The following is a 19,748-nucleotide window of genomic DNA, read 5'->3' as shown; positions in this document are numbered from 1 at the left end:
GACCTGTGCTTAGCTCAGGAGGCCATATGCCTCCTGGAAGACAGAGAGCAGTGCTGCTTTTGGGGGGGATCCTCCTTTCATTTGCAAGAGTTGTCTTGTGTCTTGGCAGTGGCATTCTCTGTGGTACCCATCGAATGTGCTTCTCTGGCTTGTGTCTTCCTTTTGGAGTCTAAAGACAACATGAAGAGTGGAAATGAGAGGAGTAAATGGGAGTGGGGCTGGAAGTGGACACCTAGGCGTTAACAGCAGGAAAATGATGCACGTGAAGGACAAGTTAGGTTGAGGGAAGCCTTTGTTCCTGTCTCCAGAACAGTTTTCAGTGGCCATGGGGATAGGGAGAGGGCACCACTTCTGCCTGGGAATTCGAGAGTCTTGAAAAGGTTTGTGGGTGTATCTGGTGAAGCGAAGCTTAAGAGCATCGGTTTAAGTATGGCACAGCTTACTTGTGGTGTATGGATATCTTTCTGACACATTACAGACACCGTCAACTTGTGTAGCAGAGTTAGCAATAAGAAGTTCATTATGGAAGTCCTGTTAGAAATGCTGCATGTTTTATTGTGGCTGTAGCCTTTGAGAGCACCAGCGTTTTACTGGCAGCTTTCCATTAGGAAAATATTTACAATCTTAATTCTAATGCGATTAAGTGCTCTGCTTGGGAATTTTTATGGTCACTAATTAGGTTAATACTGATCATTAGCACACAAATATAATTAATTTCCCATAGTATTAAAATTAATCACATGCTTAAAGCTAGATTAAACCAGCCAACAGTGAGAAGGAACAATGGCCTGGTTTCTGATTTCACTGCCTCAAGGCTTCCCAAATAAAACCTTCACTTACATTACAGGGGTGGGCCACCTGTGTTTCAGTAACTATCCATCAGTAACAAACTAATTAGAGTGTAACGAAGAACCAGGATTTACAGTCCACAAGTTGTGAGGGAATTAGTTAATCTTTTGGGGGGATACAGGGAGAATTTGATTCAGCTTCTATGCTCTTGCTGCTTCTTTGCTGAACAGAGCTAAGCAAGGGAGTCTGAAGAGCAAATCCCCCCCCCACCACCTGTGAAAAGATTATTCCAAAGAGGTCCTCTGGGTCTGTTTGCTTCCCCATGCCATTGGAGGGATAATAGCTATCAGGCCAAAGAGGATCAGCAAAGCTAAATATCTTTGCTTTAGGACAGTTTCTATCCTGATGCTTGCTGATCCTTCAGCTTACTAAGACTGGGAAAAGAGGCAAGAACTCAAAAGCCACAGCTTCCCTGGGTCTTCTCCCCTAGGAACCCACCCGAGAAAAGCTTTAGAGACCCTTCTTTGTATGTAAGCCTCTCCATGTGATTCTTTCCATTGGAGGTGCTGGAATCACTCCCTGGATTTAACAGAAAATGTAATTAGGGTTAACCTGAATTTAAATAATTGCTCAACTATTAAATAGCTATTAGCGTGCCCTATCATTTGCTATAAGACAAATGCAAATGTATGTCACTGCATCAGGCCAGGAGAACACAGACGCGGAGCTGATAATTGTTACTGTAGTTCCTCACCAGTGAGACCCGAGAGGTTTTTGTCCTTATATTACAAGCCCCTGTGTTTGTGGTAATTTACTGCTGCTACTGGAGAGGCCAGGGTGGGTGTTGGCACAAATATAAAGGCATATTCAGTCTGCGTTTGCAGAACAGATTTACTTTCAGTGATGCAAAGTGGAATATGCCCAGAATCAAAGCTCTGAACATTTTCACATCGTTCTATAGTAACGATCCCATCCTGCTCCTATTAAAGATTCAACATTTTAATGAGCACTGAATGAACAAGAGCTTTTATCCTGGGCTCCAGAAGTGCACCACGGCCTGTAAGAATGCATGTCATTAAGAATAACTGCAATTAAATGTAGCATCATGTAAGTCTTTTGTAAATGGGCTGCTTGTGTAAGTACTTGGAAGTTCTAAGTTTGTTAACTTTGACCTCCCAAGGCTGTAAAAGGGCCCCTTAATATGCCAGGCATTGAAATTAACTGTAGAAAACTATAGAGCAGCTGAGTCAAAAGAAAGCAGTACCTAACGACGTAGTGAAATTCAGGAGGTAGGTCTAATCCAGGAGTATTTTTACATGGAGCAGGCCTTGGTTTCTGAGCACTGTCACCATATATCGAGAGTATGGTTTGATCTTTTTAAAATCACGTTGCTTTGAGGGCAGATGAAATTTCTTTTCTTGTCATTTATTCCCTCGGTGTCAAAGCAGGAACTGCAAACACTGGGCTAAAAGAAAAGTTATTTCATTTCCTTGCAGCTTCTGTAAATGCATTTGTGTCCTTTCTTGAACCTCTTTTCTGTAGCTCCTCAGAGCCAGTCCCTTCCATGAACAGCAGCTCACTGCTCTGAACTCTTCTGCCTACTACGGCAACAGGGCCTTAAAACGGAGTGGGAAGACTCTGGTACCTCCAGGCTGCCTGGTAGCAAATAAACGGAGTATTTCTCTCCATTCAGATCAACAGATTCTGTTCTCGCAGCTTAATTCTGTTCACCGCCCCGAGGAGCAAGGAGGGTGTTTAGCAGAGGCATCGTGTGTTGGTGATCAAACCACCCCCGATCCCTCCCCAGGTTGCATAAGTACTGCATGCACACAGCTGCAGCCTGCCGCGCGCAGGAGCTTCAGCAGCAGCAGCAGCAGCTTCCCTTCCCCGAGGGGGGATTTTGCCGGTGGAACAGCACTGGTACGGATTCAGCAGCCGCACGCCTCCTCTCGCTTCCCACGCACCCTTTTGTACGGTCGCCATGGAGCAGCGGGGCAGCGCCGCTTCGCAGGTCGCAGCCCGGTTAGCCTCTGCTGAGCACGCTTCCGAAGCGGCGTTCTCTCCCCGCCCGGAGACAGGCAGAACCTATTTCTTCGAGCGAAATGCAAGCCAGGTGGAGTAACGTGTCTGAAAGCTTCAAACTCAGATCCTTCGATTTTTCTTTTTTGGCTTTAGGATCGTAATTTATGCACATAGGAAAGGGAAATGGGGCTTTTTTTCTTTCTCTCCCGGTCTTTTTCCTCCCCAAAGCATCACAAAAACCCTTCATCTTTTCCAATAATATTTTTAAAAGGGGGATGGGGGTGGGGTGGGTGTGTTAACCCATGAAAAACCGTTCCAGCAATTTTATAACAAATCATGAGCTAATTTTTCCCCTTATCAGCTGTATAAGGACTATCTGCTTAAAAACTGTTGATTTGTCTAACGCAGCATGAGCAACGTGTGGTAGAGCTGGCAACAAAATCACAGCTCTGCAGTGCCTGCCTAGTTCTTCACTGAGAAAACTATTCTTTCTCTCCCTTCAGCTCCTCACCTATTAGAGTACACATCTTGCAGTCCTTCAAATAAAGGACATGAGTTTTACAGAGCAGGCGTGGTCCTGACTTAAGAACCCTGTTTAGGCTGTGCTCTGAATCAGAGAAAACTCCAGTGAAAACAAGCACATACCGGGAAAGCAAAGATCCATTCCCCACGTGTTTTGGTGCTTTTGGTGCTTTTGGTTCCCACAGATCAATATGGGCCTGTTTAGTGAAAGGCACTGACAGTTTCAAAGCAGACTTCCAGGCTGTGCTGCTCCTGTGCAAGGGGTGGTTCACTGCAGCTTCCGCGGGGGACCATAAAGGTCTGTTGGATTTAGATTTTGACTTGTTGCATCTCCCTGTACTGAACCAGGGAAGTAACAGAGCCAGTAGACAGGGGAGAGGTAAGTGGTCATAGATTACCACTGTTGAAAGAGGCTTTTCCTGTAAGCTCACTCTCCCAAACAGTAAAAAAACCTTGTCTGAACTTTGCAAAATGAGACCAAGGATGGAAAACACTGGGCAGATGTTTTACATGTGGCAAACCTATAGGCAATCAGAAACAAAATACGATATGTCAAGTTGGGCAACCAAACCCATGGAGCCTTAAAAGGCTCACCCCAACAGACAGAAAAGCTCTGTGGTCATTCTCAAGCAGCGCTGACAGATGCTCGCTTTTCCCAAAGCAGGAAGTTTCAGAGGGTTGGCATTTCACTTTGATGTTGTGGCTCAGACCAGCTTTCTATCCATTTTTTATCCGTGTCTCCCTGGGGTCACTCTGCCCCCTGCACATCAGCACGTAATTGCGTACCTTCTGTTCAGTCACCTGTTTCGGGCTCATGCAGGACACAGAGCAGGATGTCATCTTTAAAAACAAATGTCTGGTCATTAACTGGGAATGATGCTCACTTTGCTGCTCTGACTGGTCTGATGCAGTTGGGACATGGTGCCATGACCAAGCACAGACTTCTAGAAGACTGATAGGTTTTGTGGCAAAACCTGTGAGTGGGGCTTGCACAGCATGCGTCTTACTTTGCATAAAGCTGGATTATCTCTCCTCCTCTGGCCTTAATCATACCACGTGGGCACGGAACTCTGCTAAAATTCCCCAGCATAAATACCTGCAGACGGGCTGTAGTTCAGTTAAGGACTTTCAATTCTTGAACCTGTAAATCTCTCCCCAAAAGTATGGACACTGAGACAGAGACATCCAATGACTTGGTCACGGTAGTACAGCGGGTTGGTGGCAGCAGTGGGGATACCGAGTTATGATTCCAACCTTGTGCACTAGATCCCAGTTGTCTGGTTTCTATCATTGTATTTTCTGAAAGGTGGTTTTGGTTTTTTACGTTTGTGGGGGTTTTGTAGGGGTTTTAGATCAGATGCTTGTAAATGAAGTTGCTGGCTTAATCAGAAATGTATTTATCACCGCCTCTGGCTCACAACCAAGCATACTGTTATTTTTGCAACAGGACAGCATGTTCTTCTCATCCTGAGGAAAAGTTAATTATAAGTGGCAGGAGAGTTATGTCGTGATTTTGTTGTGACCAGTTGGCCCCTATTATGTCGTTTTTGCAGCAGGCAATTAGTTTTCTGTCATTTGGACTAAAAGCATTTACTCCAGTGAGCTGCAGTTTTAGTATGCTGGTAAGAAGCAGCAGGGTAGATTTATAAAGCTGGTGATCAATGGGAAGAAATAATCCTAATGGGCATGTTTTAAACCTAAGGAAGGATAAAAAGGCAGAAAAACCACCGAACCCCACTGCTTACGCTTCAGTAATAATCAGGTGCCGAAGCTACATGGTATTTACATATATACATATGTATATATGTAAATACACAGTATTTACATGCATATATATACATAGCAAGAACACTCTGTGATCTATAGCCCATCACGTTGTTAGAATGTAAGCTCTAAGCTCTGTTTGCTGCGCTATCATGGTAGCAGAAAGCTCCCACTTGGATACTGGCTTCCTAGACTTAGATTGCCTTGCCTGAGAGAGCTGTGCTCTGTGCCAAGGAAAAGGTCGAGTAGCACTAGTCGTTCGCATGGAGTAAACGCTGGTGCTGGTCTGCTAGGCTGAGTATGCTGGGTTTCCACTTGTCTGAGGGCAGTGTTAACATATAGCTGAGTGGCAGAGTGTTTCCGTGCAGCATCAGGCCCCGTATGTTATCTCCTCTCACAGTTTGTGTATTAATTCATTTACCATAAGTCTGTGAATTTGTGCAAGTTCATTAATTCGGTTTGCATATTAATTCACAGCTCATCAATTGTGAATCTTACCAACTTTAGTAGCTAAATGAGTGAGTACTTGTTTCTGTTTCAAACCATAGAGATGTAACAGGAATCCCAGTGCACTTTCCATAGAAAAAACTACTAACCCAGGGGAACTCAGCCACCAGAGGAACATTGCTGAAGATGAGATCTGTTTGAAAATAACTCCCCTAATGGCTTGTGGAAGCAGCTTTTCCATGGAGAGAATGAACAAAGCTGAACTGTTTTACAGTGGTGTCATCTTCCATGTTATGAATTGCCTGGTATCAGTGTCACTGTATTATCCATACCATGAAATGCATCCTAGAGATGTGCCTTGCGTTTAATTCGCGTAAGAAAAATCTGCTCCATTGGATTTTCGTGGCTGGGCAAAGTGACCTTAGTACATCTAGGCCACCTAGTACATTTATCTTTAGGGATACAGAGCCCTGCTTCAGGGAACACTGCTCCTTAGGCCCATAAGAAGCTTTTAAGCCACCTATCACACCTAAGTTCTAGTGCCCTGGGTGGTACAGAAAACCCAGTACCGGGTCCCTGTACGCTGCATAGTTCCCAGCGCTTTCCCAGCAGACCTTTCACCCTTAGCTATCTCTTTGTACCACTGTAACATGCCCGATGGCATGCAGTGTATCAGTAAATGCTATGAAATGCACTCTGATGGACTGCATGTTGCTCTTATATGAGACATTCTGAATAGGAAAAGGTCATGTACACAACAATAGCGGCTTAGGACCACAGAGGCATTTCACGAGACCAAAACAGAAACCAGGGTCATGCACGGTGTGGAGATACTCGGGCTCTGCCGGCTGACCCCAGAGCCACAGCATGTCCCCGGTCCTGTTCCATTGAGCAAGGTGGTTACAGCTTCTATATCACCATTATTTATGTGAAATGAAGGAAACCTCATTTCCTCATCTTGCAGCAGTATTGTGGGGATCAGTGCAATGGAGGTGTAACCAAAGGAACTTGGACTAAAATATCCTATTATGCAAAAAATGATGAATCTCATTAAATAATTTAAAGGAGGGCCAGACCCTGCCCTAAACTATAGGGGTTTAATTCCAGTAGAGTACTTCTCTCTTTTGGAGAGCCACACAGTCTGCAGTTAGAAGGGTATCAAAGACAAGGCTTGGAAGCAGGTTCACATGAAATGCAGGGCCAAAGACTGACCTACCAAGGGCACTAAGTGTGTGTGGAGGAGCAGGAACGGAGGACACAAATGATAACCAGCAGCAAGGCCCAGTGACTTTGGGAGAACTGGCAAAGAAAATAGTGCTGCAGAAATACAGCTTTCACTTGGACCCCCTCTTGGACTGAAAACGATTTTGGGAGCCAGCAAGACTTGCCAAGGCAAAGTAATTGCAGATTGAGATCAGTAGTGGAGAGGTTCGAGATGCAGGGTAAGATGTAGCTGGAAAGAATGAAAAGTTTCATACTGAAAAGGGACAAAGAAGGCAGAAATTTAGGAAGCACCATTTTAGACAGCTGTGCCTCACAGTTTTAACAGTATTGTAATAAAAACAAGCTTGGAACTGTAACTTGGGTTTTTAGGATATTTGGATTTTTTTTTTAGTTTCACAGATTTGTGGGTATTTCTCATGTTTCCTTTGAGTTTTCCATTGCATTTGTTTCCCAAAGTTACTTGTGTATCTATCCCTCTCAGAAAGTATGTGGGTACTCGATGGGCATGTCATGCATCTGAAGTGAAACACTGTTTTATTTCACTTATGTCCACTGTAAGCTGTTTGAAAAGCAGGCAAATCATGGTATGTCTTTTTGTGGAAGACGTTTAGACGGCCAAAGTGCATTTATGCCAAAGTCAAACTCCCATCGAGCAGAAGGAAAGGTTTTAAAGCAATATGGCTAATGCATTGCTGCCCGTGTTTCCACACATTACAAACACACCTCATCCATTCCCCTACCAAACCAGTCCTGCTCTAGTGTTACTATGCCCTGGCAGCTCTGCCTGGTGCCAGCATCCCTGGGGGCATCATGTTTACTTACCTACTGTTCTAGGGTTGGAGCCATGTCTCTATGGAAATCCTCCTCAGTTTAATGTAAGTTTGCAGTATTTGGATTCCTTATTACCATGGGGGATCAGTAGGAGCAGAGGGTAATTCAGGCTGGAAGGGAATCAAGGAGGTCTGACTAGAATATGTATGGCCTTGGTTCTTCTAATGGAAGAGGCTGGGTCTTGGGAAAGGAAAAAGCAGGCTAGTTTCATGGCTCTTAAGAGGCTTGGTTTACATCCTTCGGTTGCAAACTAACCTCAGACTAGTTGTTACTGCGGGGCTCTTTTCTCATTTGTGCCTGTGTGAAGGCAGAAATGGGTATTTGCATTTCAGAAAACGCTGCTAAGTAACAGCCAGGCTGGAAACGGGGGTAATCTTCAAAATCCCCTGCTTCAGGTAGCAAATCCAAAATGGTTTTAATGAACTCATTCTGTAGCTTTTCATTAATTACCTCAAAAGATGTAGATAAAGCCTGAGTACTGCATGCAAATAATGCTTGAATTCTGTGATTCTACAGCTCTGCTCTTCTGTGGGATTCTTAATCTTGCTGTAATTGTATAAAGGAGTCATCTTTCAAAGAAGCAGGGCTGTGCTTCCCGTTTACATATAATGTGGGTTAGTTGGGTTGTTTTTTCTTTCACAGAAGGAACTCTTTGAATAGGCAATAAAATGTTAATCAAAACCATGTATTTAAACAGGTTCCTGCATTCAACAGTGATTTTAACAATTCTGCCTTTTTTTTCCCTAGGTTCAGTAGTGTCATTAATGCATCAGCAGAATATTTGTGGTGCTATCAGAACAAATTACATGTTCTGGTAGATATTTTAAAAGTAAGAACGGAACATATGGTCAGAAAGAGCATTAAGAACAGCTCTGCTAAGTCCAAAAATCAGAGTAGATCATATGGTGCTGCATACCTTTGGAGTATTTGCGGTAATTACAAGGCATGCTAAACCTTTTCCCAGTAAAAAGAAGCACGAAATTAGATGGATGCAGCCTTTGGAACCCTTGTTACTTTCGAAACAATTTTTACAATACTGTTCCTAGGGACTAAATCCAATGGGAAAGTGCTGAGTGCTCCACAGGCTTGAGCTCTCGGCTGTGCGGGAGCATACACAAAATAAGCCACTGCAATTAGAGCGAAATGAAACACAGATTATATATACTCTGCACAAGCCTCCCAGTAGGAACGGTTAAGGATAGCCATTCATTCCAGAGAGAGACCCTAAGAGGTCTGGCTGTGGCTACAGCCTTATCCAGTTGCTAAGGGGACAGTGTTTGTCAAGCACTCTCTTTTGTGACTAGAGACTGTCTGCCTTCTCTACCGAGACCAGTTTCTCCTCCTTTACATGCAGAGCAGCTATACAAAAGTACTCTGTGCAATCCCGATGTGACAGCTTCAAGCTCACCAGGTTACAGGTGGGAGGGCAGAGAAACAAAAGCAGAGGATCAGAGAGAGCACTAAGGGCAATTAGAGGGAGATGAAGAGTGCGAGCAAAGGAAGCTGTTTCATGGCAACGGGAATGACTTTGTCAAGGTTAGCCAAGAGCAGCGGCTGGGGGTAGATTTGGCCAGGGCTAGTCAATAAAACAGGCCTGGCACACACGCTGTATGTAACTAACACCGTAAACCACTGTGCAGATCAGTTGTCATTTCCCTTTCCTCGGGAGGACTTTTAACTCCCTGTGCTACTGCCACTGCCTATGCGTGTACTGCTTTTATGAGCTACCTGGGCCTCAGAGAGGTGAATCTCTCCTTCCCACTCGCGTATCCTCAGGGCCAGCTGGTGAGAAATCTGCTTTAGCACTCTGACAGGAAAACCTTTGTACTGTTCGAGCAGTTTGAGATTGAAATGTTTTAGTAACCAATGCTGTGTATGCTACATATGCAGCTCGGTCTCCATTCAAGCCATTTGCAGCCTCTCATCTCTGTCAGATCAGGGCGTGAGAGCAAGGTCATTATTTTTGTGCTGGCATGAACCAGACCCGTAGGCTCTGTTAGCATCCTGGATGCTGTTCTTTCTAAAAATAGCCCTCCAGGAGAGCTGGGTCGTATCCTCCCATCGCCTTTTAATATTTTAAGTATGAATAACGGAGATTGGATTTGGTTTTGTTCCATTTTATTACTTTTGATAGCTTTTTGATGGAGATTTGTTCCATTAAAAAAATAGGCATGGCTTTCTGGACGGCCGTTTCTTCATACAACGTATTTGCCTGTTTCCATCTCATTATTACATGCTATGGTTTCTCTAATTAGAAGTCCACGTAACTGTTCTGTAGGAAACTACAGTAATTCCAATCCGCTTGTATGGTGGGAGGCTCCCGTGTGATACCTGTCCTTGGAAAAGCAAGGGGGGTTTTGTTGTTCATTTTTATGTTGTTGTTTTGTAGCCGAGGGGCTCGTTTTGCATCCTCAGCTGGAGCTGTGTGGGCTATTTGTGGAGCTTTGCGGTTTTTAGCCTGATTTCCTAAGCAAATGAGGCTTATGTGAACATGCTCTCTTTGTCAAATGGAGGAAGCTTCAGCTTTGGATCGGTTGGTCAAGTTCATCAGGATCCCAGAAATAATTAGGTTCCTTCTCTGTTCACGGAAAGTCACTTCTGCATAGAGAAAAGAGTGTGAAATTATTGCCCCCATTGAAGAAAAGGCCAGAATTAATCAGTTACGACAGTTCATCATTTATGCTTTTTGTTCTGCAGCTCCTTGGCTGCTCAAACAGCAAGGGCAATGCTCTGGAATAATTGCAACACGTTCTATTATCGCTGGGGATATAACAGAGGATGTGATGGGGGTGAGCTAGGGATGTCCCACTAGGAGGGATGGAGACAATTAGCGCAGAACTACATCTGCAGGAAGCCCGCTTCATTAGTTCAGCTTCTCATGGACAACCTGGCATATCTGCCTGGATTCTGGATGCATCCAGCACAGGGCTTTTTGGCACAGTTTTGGTTTATGATTTCTGTGGTTTGTCTGAGCACACACGCTCATTGACAGGCACATTTCCTTGGAACTGCGCTTACCGGTGCTAGCTGTATCTTCATGATGCTTTTGTTTTGGAACAGTGCGAGGCAACGCAGCGGAATCATGTTTACTGTAGGAGCTCAATCCAGTGAAGCTTTTTATGAGTGTACCAGTAAGACTCAGTATATCTAATTTGTCCATCTCGGCAGTCCGCGTGTGACTCGTGGCTGGAGTAAAATCACGTTGTTATTTAGGCACTAAAAATCATGTTGTTATTTCAGTTTTCAGTTGTTGTTTCTGTTCAGATGCATTGCCCATAGATTAACAGTGAGAAAACATGGGTTGGGCAACAATGAAAACGGATTGAGGATCTGAACAAAAGCCTTTGCTCTTCGCCTTAGCTCACAGGAGCTTTTCCAACCGTATCCTAGTTGGAAATCTGACTCTGTGGAGTCCCAAAGTCAGCAGAAGGAAAGTGCTGCTGGAAATAATGTTTTCCAGTTTCTCAGTCATTTATTCCTCAATGCAGAGTTACACACTGAGTGGTATTTGGCCAAATCGTTTGCTTCAAGAGTCAGGTTTATGATCCTGTTCCAACAGCTGCAGACTTGAGGGTATCTGGTAGATCGCTCTTCCCAGCTGCAGCTCTGCAGTTTCTGTCAGAGGGCCCAGGCTGTCTTTCCTAGCTTTCAAAACCTATGAGGAGCTAAATAACAGTCGCAGATTATTTACACAAGTGCCAACAACTTGCTAATGCAAACCTTGATGTTGAAAGGTCAGGTTTTTAGTGCCCTAACAAAGAGCGCTTTGCGTGAGAGACTAATCGGAATGGACGTTCAGTGGCAAATCTGATTGGCAGTGTTCATAAAACTGCTGCCAAAAGTTCCTGGGGTAAGTTGTAAACTGATATCCCGAATCAGTTAAGGCACAAAACCTCATTACAGTTCTTAGCCATCTTTCCATCTGCTGGAGCAGTAACATCTTTGGGAGATAGGGCTTTGGGAGATGTTTCAGAGGTCATGGGTGATGTTTTGATGTCAACATTATGGGTTAGAGCTTTTGAGTTTGTCTCCTTGCCTCTTTGTTTCAGCATCGCCACACCTGATGCTTTGCTTTCCTATAAATGACCCACAAGGGTAGAATAGGACCGCACATCGCACTGCTTCCTTCTGGGACTTTTGCAAGGCTCCTGGCTAGAACACCAATCAAAATAAGCCAGAACCAAACACACGCAGAACTTCAGGTCTGTGGGAGTGTTGAGCTGTTCTGTTTCCATTCCAGCCTGCAATACACCCAGAGGAAAGCCACACGCACACACAGGTTGGTGTGGGTGCGTGCACAGACACACACCCCCACCCACCTTGGAACATGCCATTAAGTGAAAGGACCAAATATTCAAACTGAAAGGCTTTCTATGGATAAAATCAAGGCGGCTCACTTAAACGTCAATACTAAGATTATGGCTAAGGTGGAAGAGAAAATCCAAACAGGTTTGGCACGGATCGTGCCTTAAATGTGCAAAGAATCCATTTACAGCAAGGCTCAGAGAACTCAGAACTGTGAGGTAACCTCACAGAAAAAATTTGCTGCTTTGGAGAGAAATCAGTGCAGAGTTCTGCGCAGAAAAAGAAGTAATTCTATAGAACAAACATACGCACACAAAAATGCGCATCAACAGTGGCACTGAGGGATATTAAACAGACTTGGTCTTAAAATGGAATGATTTCCCATTTTTTATATGTATATATATATATACCCACATAAAAAAGCGGTACATGTTCCATCCCTGGCAGTGCTCAAGACCATGTTGAACAGAGCCTTGGGCCACGTGGTCTAGCATCAGGTGTCCCTGGCAATGGCAGGGGGTTTGGAAAGAGATGATCTTAAGGTCCTGTGTCTAGTTTGTCTATTAGTGACTTACCAGTTCTACTTAAGCTCTCGTGTTCAGCTGCAGTCACGTTTGTGCGCAGCTGTCTGCAAATGGCAGACTCGTAGCATCACATGTAAGTGCTATCAGCAGAATGAATTGCCCGTTGGATTTAGTAGGAAGCCTATGACACAGCCAAACGGATCAGCTGCACTCCTTTTATGCAGGGGAAGGATGAAGCTATAGCTCACACTGTCACAATTATGCCATGGGAACAAAACAAAAATAGTCAAGATTTGGAAGTTTGCTCAAGATTTATCCCTCCTGGTAACGGTGAAAAGTGAGGCTCTTCTGGTGGTGGTGGGCAGGAGTATCTGATGCTTGAATAAAGCTTAGACATTTTAAACATGTGCTTGTGAAACTAAAGCACAAATAGAACTGATCTGATTCAGCACAGCTCTGCAAAGTCGTGTTTTGGTTCCTCATATGTATTTTTCATGCTGTTTCTTTATCGACATGGAACCGTGTTTGCTCCTGCACCTGGTTTTCCAAACTGAGCAAAGCACTGCTTCGGTAGAAAATCACTGCTTTTGTGTTGAGAAAACGAACAGCCTGGACAAAGAGTGCCCATCGTAATGTCGCTAATTCACCAATGTATCTGCCCCTCACCCTCAAAAAGAGCCTGTCCAATGATCCAGACTTCTGCACCCCACTCTGTGAATTGCATCTGTGAATCACAGAGATGTGGTACATGGGAGACTCTGCAAAGATTCGAGGGGACTCTTTAAACACCTCACAGACTGAGTCCTGGGTTCTGTATGGGGGGACGCCTGTGCCCCAGCAAGTTTTGCTCGCATTAGTGCCTTGTAGTCCCTTCGTATGGGGATGCTGCCAAAAGCAGGGGGAAAAGGGAATAAAAGTAATAATAAAGAGAAGAATAACAACTCTAACTGCATACTTGATCCCCCAGGAGCCTTTATACAGTAATATCATCAGAAAGACGGCTATCAAGACAATCCAAACGGAAAACTCCAGGGCTGAAACACTTTCTAGGAACGGCTGGAAAATCATCGGGGCGTCTGAGGTAAGTGTCAGTGCTGGCACAGAGAAATGTGTTTGCCCTTAAGTTCTGCTGACATTTTCTCTTTGAAGACCCTTTTCACAGTTGCTTCTTGCTTGGACAAACGTCTGTCACGGGGGACCTGTGTTTTCCAAGGTGGCCGTTTCGCTCAAGCGGCCTTGGCTTTTAAACTCCTCCCTTCTTCTGACTGAGGTGAGCAATGAAACCGAGACAAGGCGTTGATTTTTCCATGCGAGACAGCATTCCTGAAGGCTGCGAGACTAACGGAGAGGAATGCTTCTGGGATCTGATGAGTGACTTAACATTGGGCAGAAGGATTATACTGGTACCAGAGGCCTTGTGAGACTGTTCCTGGGTTTGGCAGTCCAAACAAACCTATTTGCAAGTACTAACAGGTTCGGTTTCCCTATAGCTTCAAACGCTGCCTGGACTTTTGTACACAGCAAAAGAATTTCACATCCATCCTCTTTGCTCGGTGTGCTGCTGGTTTTGCATGGAGCTTCTGGGAGGTGAGGAGGAGAGTACTGGAGACTGCGCCCCAGACTGCCAGGGGAAGGGAGGCTGCTCTGAGTGTGAGGCTGCTGTGAATTCGGAGGTGTTAAACCAGTTTTGGAGGTACATGGAGTGCTTGTGTATGTGGCTCCAGGTTATCTCAGTTTTGCAGCCCCAAAACCATAGGGAAACCGGCTGCTACGGTTGCAGAATGTTACGGTGAGGAATGGAGGCCACCAGAGCTGAGATTTATGGTGTCTTTATTCACCACAGCATCCTGATTCACTCTCGAATGCCATCTGTCTTGTGCAAGAGTCAGATGTACGATGGGAGGAAGAAAAAGAGCGTGTGAGCGTGCAGCAGCATCGTGTTGTGACGTGTCCCCCCCGTGCTGAGGAGCAAGTGAAGGCTACACGGGTAATTTTAATGCTGACAATTCCCGTCTTCCTGCTGCTTTACTTAGCAAAAGTGACACCTGTCCTGGGCTGCATCCCCAGGGCGTGACCAGAGGTTGAGGGAGGTGATGCTGCCCCTCTGCTCTGCTCTGGTGAGAGCCCGCTCGCAGCACTGTGTGCAGTGCTGGTGTCCTCAGCATGAGAAGGACACGGAGCTGTTGGAGAGGGGCCAGAGAAGGGCACCGGAGCTGGAGCAGGGCCTGGAGCCCAAGTGTGATGGGGAACGGCTGAGGGACCTGGGGGGTTCAGTGTGGAGAAGAGAAGGCTCAGGGGGGACCTGATGGCTCCCTACAAGTGCCTGCCAGGAGGATGGAGCCAGGAGGGGCTGGGCTCTGCTCCCAAGGAACAAGGGATGGGACAAGAGGAACCGGCCTCAAGCTGCCCCAGGGCAGGTTTAGATGGAGCTGAGGAACAATTCCTGTCCCAGAGGGTGCTCAGGCATTGGAACAGGCTGCCCAGGGCAGGGCTGCAGTCCCCGTCCCTGCAAGCGTTCGCACAGCGTGGAGACGAGGCCTCAGTGCCATGGGGCTGCGGTGGCCTGGGCAGCGCCGGGGCACGGCCGGAGCCGGTGCCGGCGCGGCGGAGGCCGCTCCCCCGCCCGCTCGGCCCCGCGGCTCCCCGAGGGCTGCGGGAGGAGTCACGGGCCCGGCCCCTCCCCGCCGCCTCCGCCCAGCGCTCCCGTCTCGGGGCCGCGCCGCCCGGGGAGCTGCGTGCGCGGCGCCAGGTCCGGCCCACCGCGGATCATGGCGATTGACGGTAAGTAGGCCAATAACGGGCTCCCCTCGCCCCCGGTCGCCCCCTTCCTCTCCCTCTCCTTCTCCCTCTCCTCCCCCGGGCACGGGTGGCGGGGGCGGGCTCCCACCGCGCCGGGAGGGGGGGGGCGCGCCGGAGCCCAGCGGCTCCCCCGGAGCCGGGCTGAGGGGAGCGGCAGCGGCGCCTCCTCCGCTCCCGCCGCACCGCGGAGGGGCCGGGCCGGGCCGGGCCGTGGGCGCCGCGGTGGGGACTGGAGGAGCCCGGAGCCGCTGCGGGTCGCCCTGGGTCGGGGGTCGGCGGGGGCTGATGCGGCTCGGGGGTGTCCGGAGCACCCCTTGGTTCGGGTGCAGAGGGCAGAAGGTGCGCAGCGATTTCCAGCCGTGTAACCCGGAGAGAGACTTTGGAGCCGCTCTGAAACTGAGCGTCCCTGGGAGCGCGGATGCCCCGGGCGAGGCAGGCTCCTGGGAGCTAACGGGCTGTACAGCAGCTCGCGTCCGCCGATCTTCCTAGTCATCACTTCGCAGCAACAAAGCGGCGGTGGGATGTGCCACACACTTGTTGGGTTGGTTCGGAGGTGATCGTCTTCGTAGGCAGGGTTAGAATCCGAGGAGGGTTGGGGTTGGAAAGGACCTTCAGATCATCGGGTTCCAGCCCTTGCACAACGCACGGGCTGGTTTCTGAGCTTTGTTTTGCAGCCTTCCCTCTCGACTCGGGAGGGATTTTACACCTCGTTAGAAATCCTTTTCTTAAAACAAAAATAAAATCCCAGAACTTTATTTCCAGCCAGAGAAGGTCCTAAAGCGTGCTGCTTCCTCGACTTGGGTTCTTCCGAAAGCATCTGCTGTCGTAACCTGAGGAATGAAGGAGAACAGGGGGAAAGGATCCAACTGCGCTTGTTTGTTTTGCATGTGGGATGCTCCCGTGCTGTCAGTAGCCTTGAATTAGTAATTCAGGCCTCTGTAAGGAGAAGGTGCACTGCGCAAGCAAAGCCTTGGAGGCTGTGCACGCCAGCAGCCTTGAGTTGGCCAGCTTTAAGTTGGTTAGGTTCTGTTCTGCCGAAAAGCCCTCTTGCTGTTATCAGGAAGGTGGCAGAAATCTCTCCTGGGTCTTGGCTTCGTACGTAACGCAAGCTCAGAAAACCCCCACGAAACCCAGTGCTTCAAAATCTGCCTCTGTTTTCACTTCAGGTGGCATCATCCCAGGTTGTTCCAGTTGTTCGGAGGATTTCGCAGTCTAGCCTTGGCAACTGATGCAGCCCTTCAGAAACCGCCCAGCTGCCTTTGTAGACACTTATGTGAAATTGCCAAAATGGCACTTAAGCTCTTGAGAAGTGCGTAGTTTACACAGTGAGATGTGGAGTGGGATTGAGAAGCAGGATCCAGTTGTGAAAGTGAGCTGCTAGGTCTTGGTTTAGTGCTCTTCCTGAAGACAGAAAATGCAGTGGGTTTGCTGCTGTGGGCTGTAGCAGGTGTGCAGCATCCTCGTTGCTTTCAGCTAATTGTCGTAGGTTTGTTAGTAGGTGTTACGGGTTTCCTTCCGTATCCCAGTGTTCTCTCCTTCCCGTTTGTGCCTGCCTTGATTGTACTCTTTAGCAGTACTGTTTCCTGGCCAGCAGTGTTTAAAGCTACGAGTTTCATTTGGGTGAATACTGACTCTTGAAGTCAGGATCAAACCAGAGGACTCATAAAGTGTCAAAATACAGCATTTACATGGTGTCCAAGTACACTTGTAAACGTATTTAAGTAAGCAGGAAATACTCTGCTAAGTTTTTAAAGACCCTGCGGTTGTCCACATTATTTTTTAGCTGCTTTTTTGGGGGTAAATTTAATGGGAAATGAGCAAGAGTGAAAACTTCTGATTGCAGAATAGCTATGCAGTCTGAAACCCCCCTCAGTGACATGGTTTAGTGGCGGTCTTCACCGTCCTGGAGTAATGGTTGGACTTGATAATCTTAAAGGTCTTTTCCAATGTCGCTGATTCTGTATTTCTATGATTCCTTCAAAGCAGGACACACTCAGTTATATTTGAAGAGTGCACAAAACTGAAAGAGCTCAAATTACAATAGGATTTGTTAGCTGCAAGGAATCAAGTGCTTTGGGCTGTTCTTACACAGAAAGTCTGTAAGTACCATTTCCAGTGTCATTTTGACAGCATACCAGTTTGCATGGGTTCTATCACTAAGCCCCCAAGGTTTTGCCAAAGTGAGGGGTTTTTAGCAGGGGTTATGGAGAAGCAGGAGCCATTGGCCATGGCCACTGAGGGCTGTCATTCTGGTCCGTGCTTTCTTACTTTTCATACAATCCCGGACTGGTTTGAGTTGGAAAAGACCTTAAAGCCCATCCAGTTCCAACCCCCTGCCACGGGCAGGGACACCTTCCACTAGAGCAGCTTGCTCCAAGCCCCTGTGTCCAACCTGGCCTTGAGCACTGCCAGGGATGGGGCAGCCACAGCTTCTCTGGGCACCCTGTGCCAGCTCCTCAGCCCTCCTTCTTTAGGGAGACATCAAGTCTATAGCATGCGCAGGTCAGGCAATCTGAGATTTGTGAGGGACCAGCAGAGAGCAGCCCAACTGGGAAAGTTCTGGCTCAAAGGACATTAAAGAATTGTGCTTCCAGTTCTTGTTTCTGTATGGTTGTCTTCCAAACCATAATGTTTTAAGTTGCGAGGTTATTTATTGTTTAATACTTCCACTTCTTCGCAGGGAAAGGTTAAATTCATGTAATACAGGCAGCTTGAGCATGGGAAGGATGGGAAATGTGGTGGAGAGTAAGGCCACACTGGAAGCAGTAGTAAGACCATACTGGTGGGCAATCTGAGGTTAAGTGCATGCTTTCTCTGAGGCAGGGTTGCACATTTTGCCTATCCTCATGAATCTGTTTTTACCAGGTTCTTGGGCCGCACTTGAGCTTGGTTTAGTGTGATGTTGGCTATAGAGACGTGTACGTTTCCCAAGGAGGGGAATACATTTAGAGATGAACCTCTGTGAGCTGAGTCAATTCTTTTTGGTCCTGAGCTCTCTAACAAGGTTTTCCTCCTTCTCCTCATTTTCCAGCTGCTTGGCTGGGAGCAGGGAGCTGCGGCTGCATGTGCTGTGCAGGGATTTACGGGCTGGTTGGCTGTGTTTGTGTTGTATTTGACTGCTGTGCTTTTTATGAAACATGGAATCCTGATAGTATTAAGATCTTAAAGCTTCCTGACAATTTGGGCTTAAATTAGCCAGTGAATTGGTAGCGACGGAAGGCTGGGGCAGAAAATGAGCTGTTTAATTATGTAACACTCATTTCCTTGGGAAACAAAGACAGAAATTACTGAATGAACCTGCGTCTTGTTTACGGGCATAAGAAGAGGGAGGATTTAGAATGCTGCTTCATACAGGTTATGTGAAAACTGTGTCTAACTGCAAATTGCCAGAATCCAGAAAAGGAAGCTGAAGAGCACTGAGCTGTGTACAGTGCCTGGGTGTCGTATGTGCGGCTCATCTGTTGAATCCAAGCTGGGGAGCAGTTTTAGCCTGACTCCCAAGTTACCTGGGATGTTCAGGTGTCACTGGCGCAGGTACTAGAAGGGTGTAAGGTAATACAGAGGTCCTCAAGTTAGCACTGACCTGAATTGTCAGTAGTGCTTCTGAATGCAAGTTGGTAAGGGTTGAGCAGCAGCAGCAGCAGTATGAAATAAAGCCTGAACATAAGAAGCTGTCTTTCATACTTATGCCCACTTTTAAACACATTTGTTGAATAGGGGGTGGATCAAATGTCAGGATATCAGATTTGATCAGCCACGCAGAATCTGTTTAATGCTGCCTTATGCTCATTCGCTGTCTGTAGTGAAAACTGTTCAGTACCTGGTATGAATTGTCATCGTGAGGATGATTCCCTGCATCATTTGCTGATGAGAGTAAAACCCTGTGCCATATGCAAACCCACCAGTTTTCTGATGGGATTTGTGTTACACCGCCATCACTCTTGTGCTGTAGATCTACCGAAATAAAGGAAACTAGATGATCTTCAAGGTCCCTTCCAGCCCTAACTGTTCCATGATCCTACGCAGGAAGCTGTCAGGTCTGTGTTTCCTTCTAGAAAACAGAGTAGGCTACCTCTCAAAAGAAAATACAGTAATCTAACCTCTAATGCTTTAGAGACTTCGTTTTGAGGAGCAACCTGTGGGCTGAGATGGAGCTATCATACTTGATTGAAGAACAGTTGACGTGTTCGGAGTGAAATCCTTCCTGAATTCTGCTCATGTTTAATGCTGAGTGCTTTTGCAGATTGGAACTCTTGGGGTTTAGGATGGGCATGAGGAACGCAAACACACAGTCACTAGCTGACTGAAAATACAGATCCCCATCGAAGTGTAGGGGATCTGTAAGAGAGGGAGGACTCTTACTGTCTTGTGGAGAACTTTGAGCTGCTTTAACCATTGGGGCATGTTTTCTCTTCACCTTACTCACAGCCTAATTCAACTACAGTTCTTCCAGCTTTTGTAATGAGTGCTGTGAGGGATCCGCAGCTGGCACACTCACACTTTTCCTTGCGTATTGTCGGG

The 19,748-nt window shown here is 46.8% G+C and overlaps 1 protein-coding gene and 1 long non-coding RNA gene across 2 annotated transcripts in view; one reads left to right on the top strand and one right to left on the bottom strand.

The window, feature by feature from the left end:
* LOC130593409 (uncharacterized) overlaps window positions 1-19,748 on the bottom strand; it is a 139,114-nt gene that overhangs the window by 7,210 nt on the left and 112,156 nt on the right. The gene's annotated exons all lie outside the window — the stretch shown is intronic.
* The window catches only part of SYT14 (synaptotagmin 14), a 76,025-nt gene continuing 71,410 nt past the window's right edge, over window positions 15,134-19,748 (top strand). The window contains exon 1 of the mRNA XM_057398506.1: window positions 15,134-15,209. Coding sequence (XP_057254489.1) covers window positions 15,197-15,209 — 13 coding nt within the window. The 5' untranslated portion in view covers window positions 15,134-15,196. The remainder of the gene's footprint in view (window positions 15,210-19,748) is intronic.

Source organism: Pezoporus wallicus, unplaced genomic scaffold, assembly GCF_028554395.1.
Source record: "Pezoporus wallicus isolate ANWC-B61680 ecotype Strahan unplaced genomic scaffold, APGP_CSIRO_Pwel_v1 contig_11493, whole genome shotgun sequence".
Lineage (NCBI taxonomy): Eukaryota > Metazoa > Chordata > Aves > Psittaciformes > Psittacidae > Pezoporus > Pezoporus wallicus.
The sequence above is the reverse complement of the archived record's forward strand: the minus strand, read 5'-3'. Positions and strand labels throughout refer to the sequence as shown.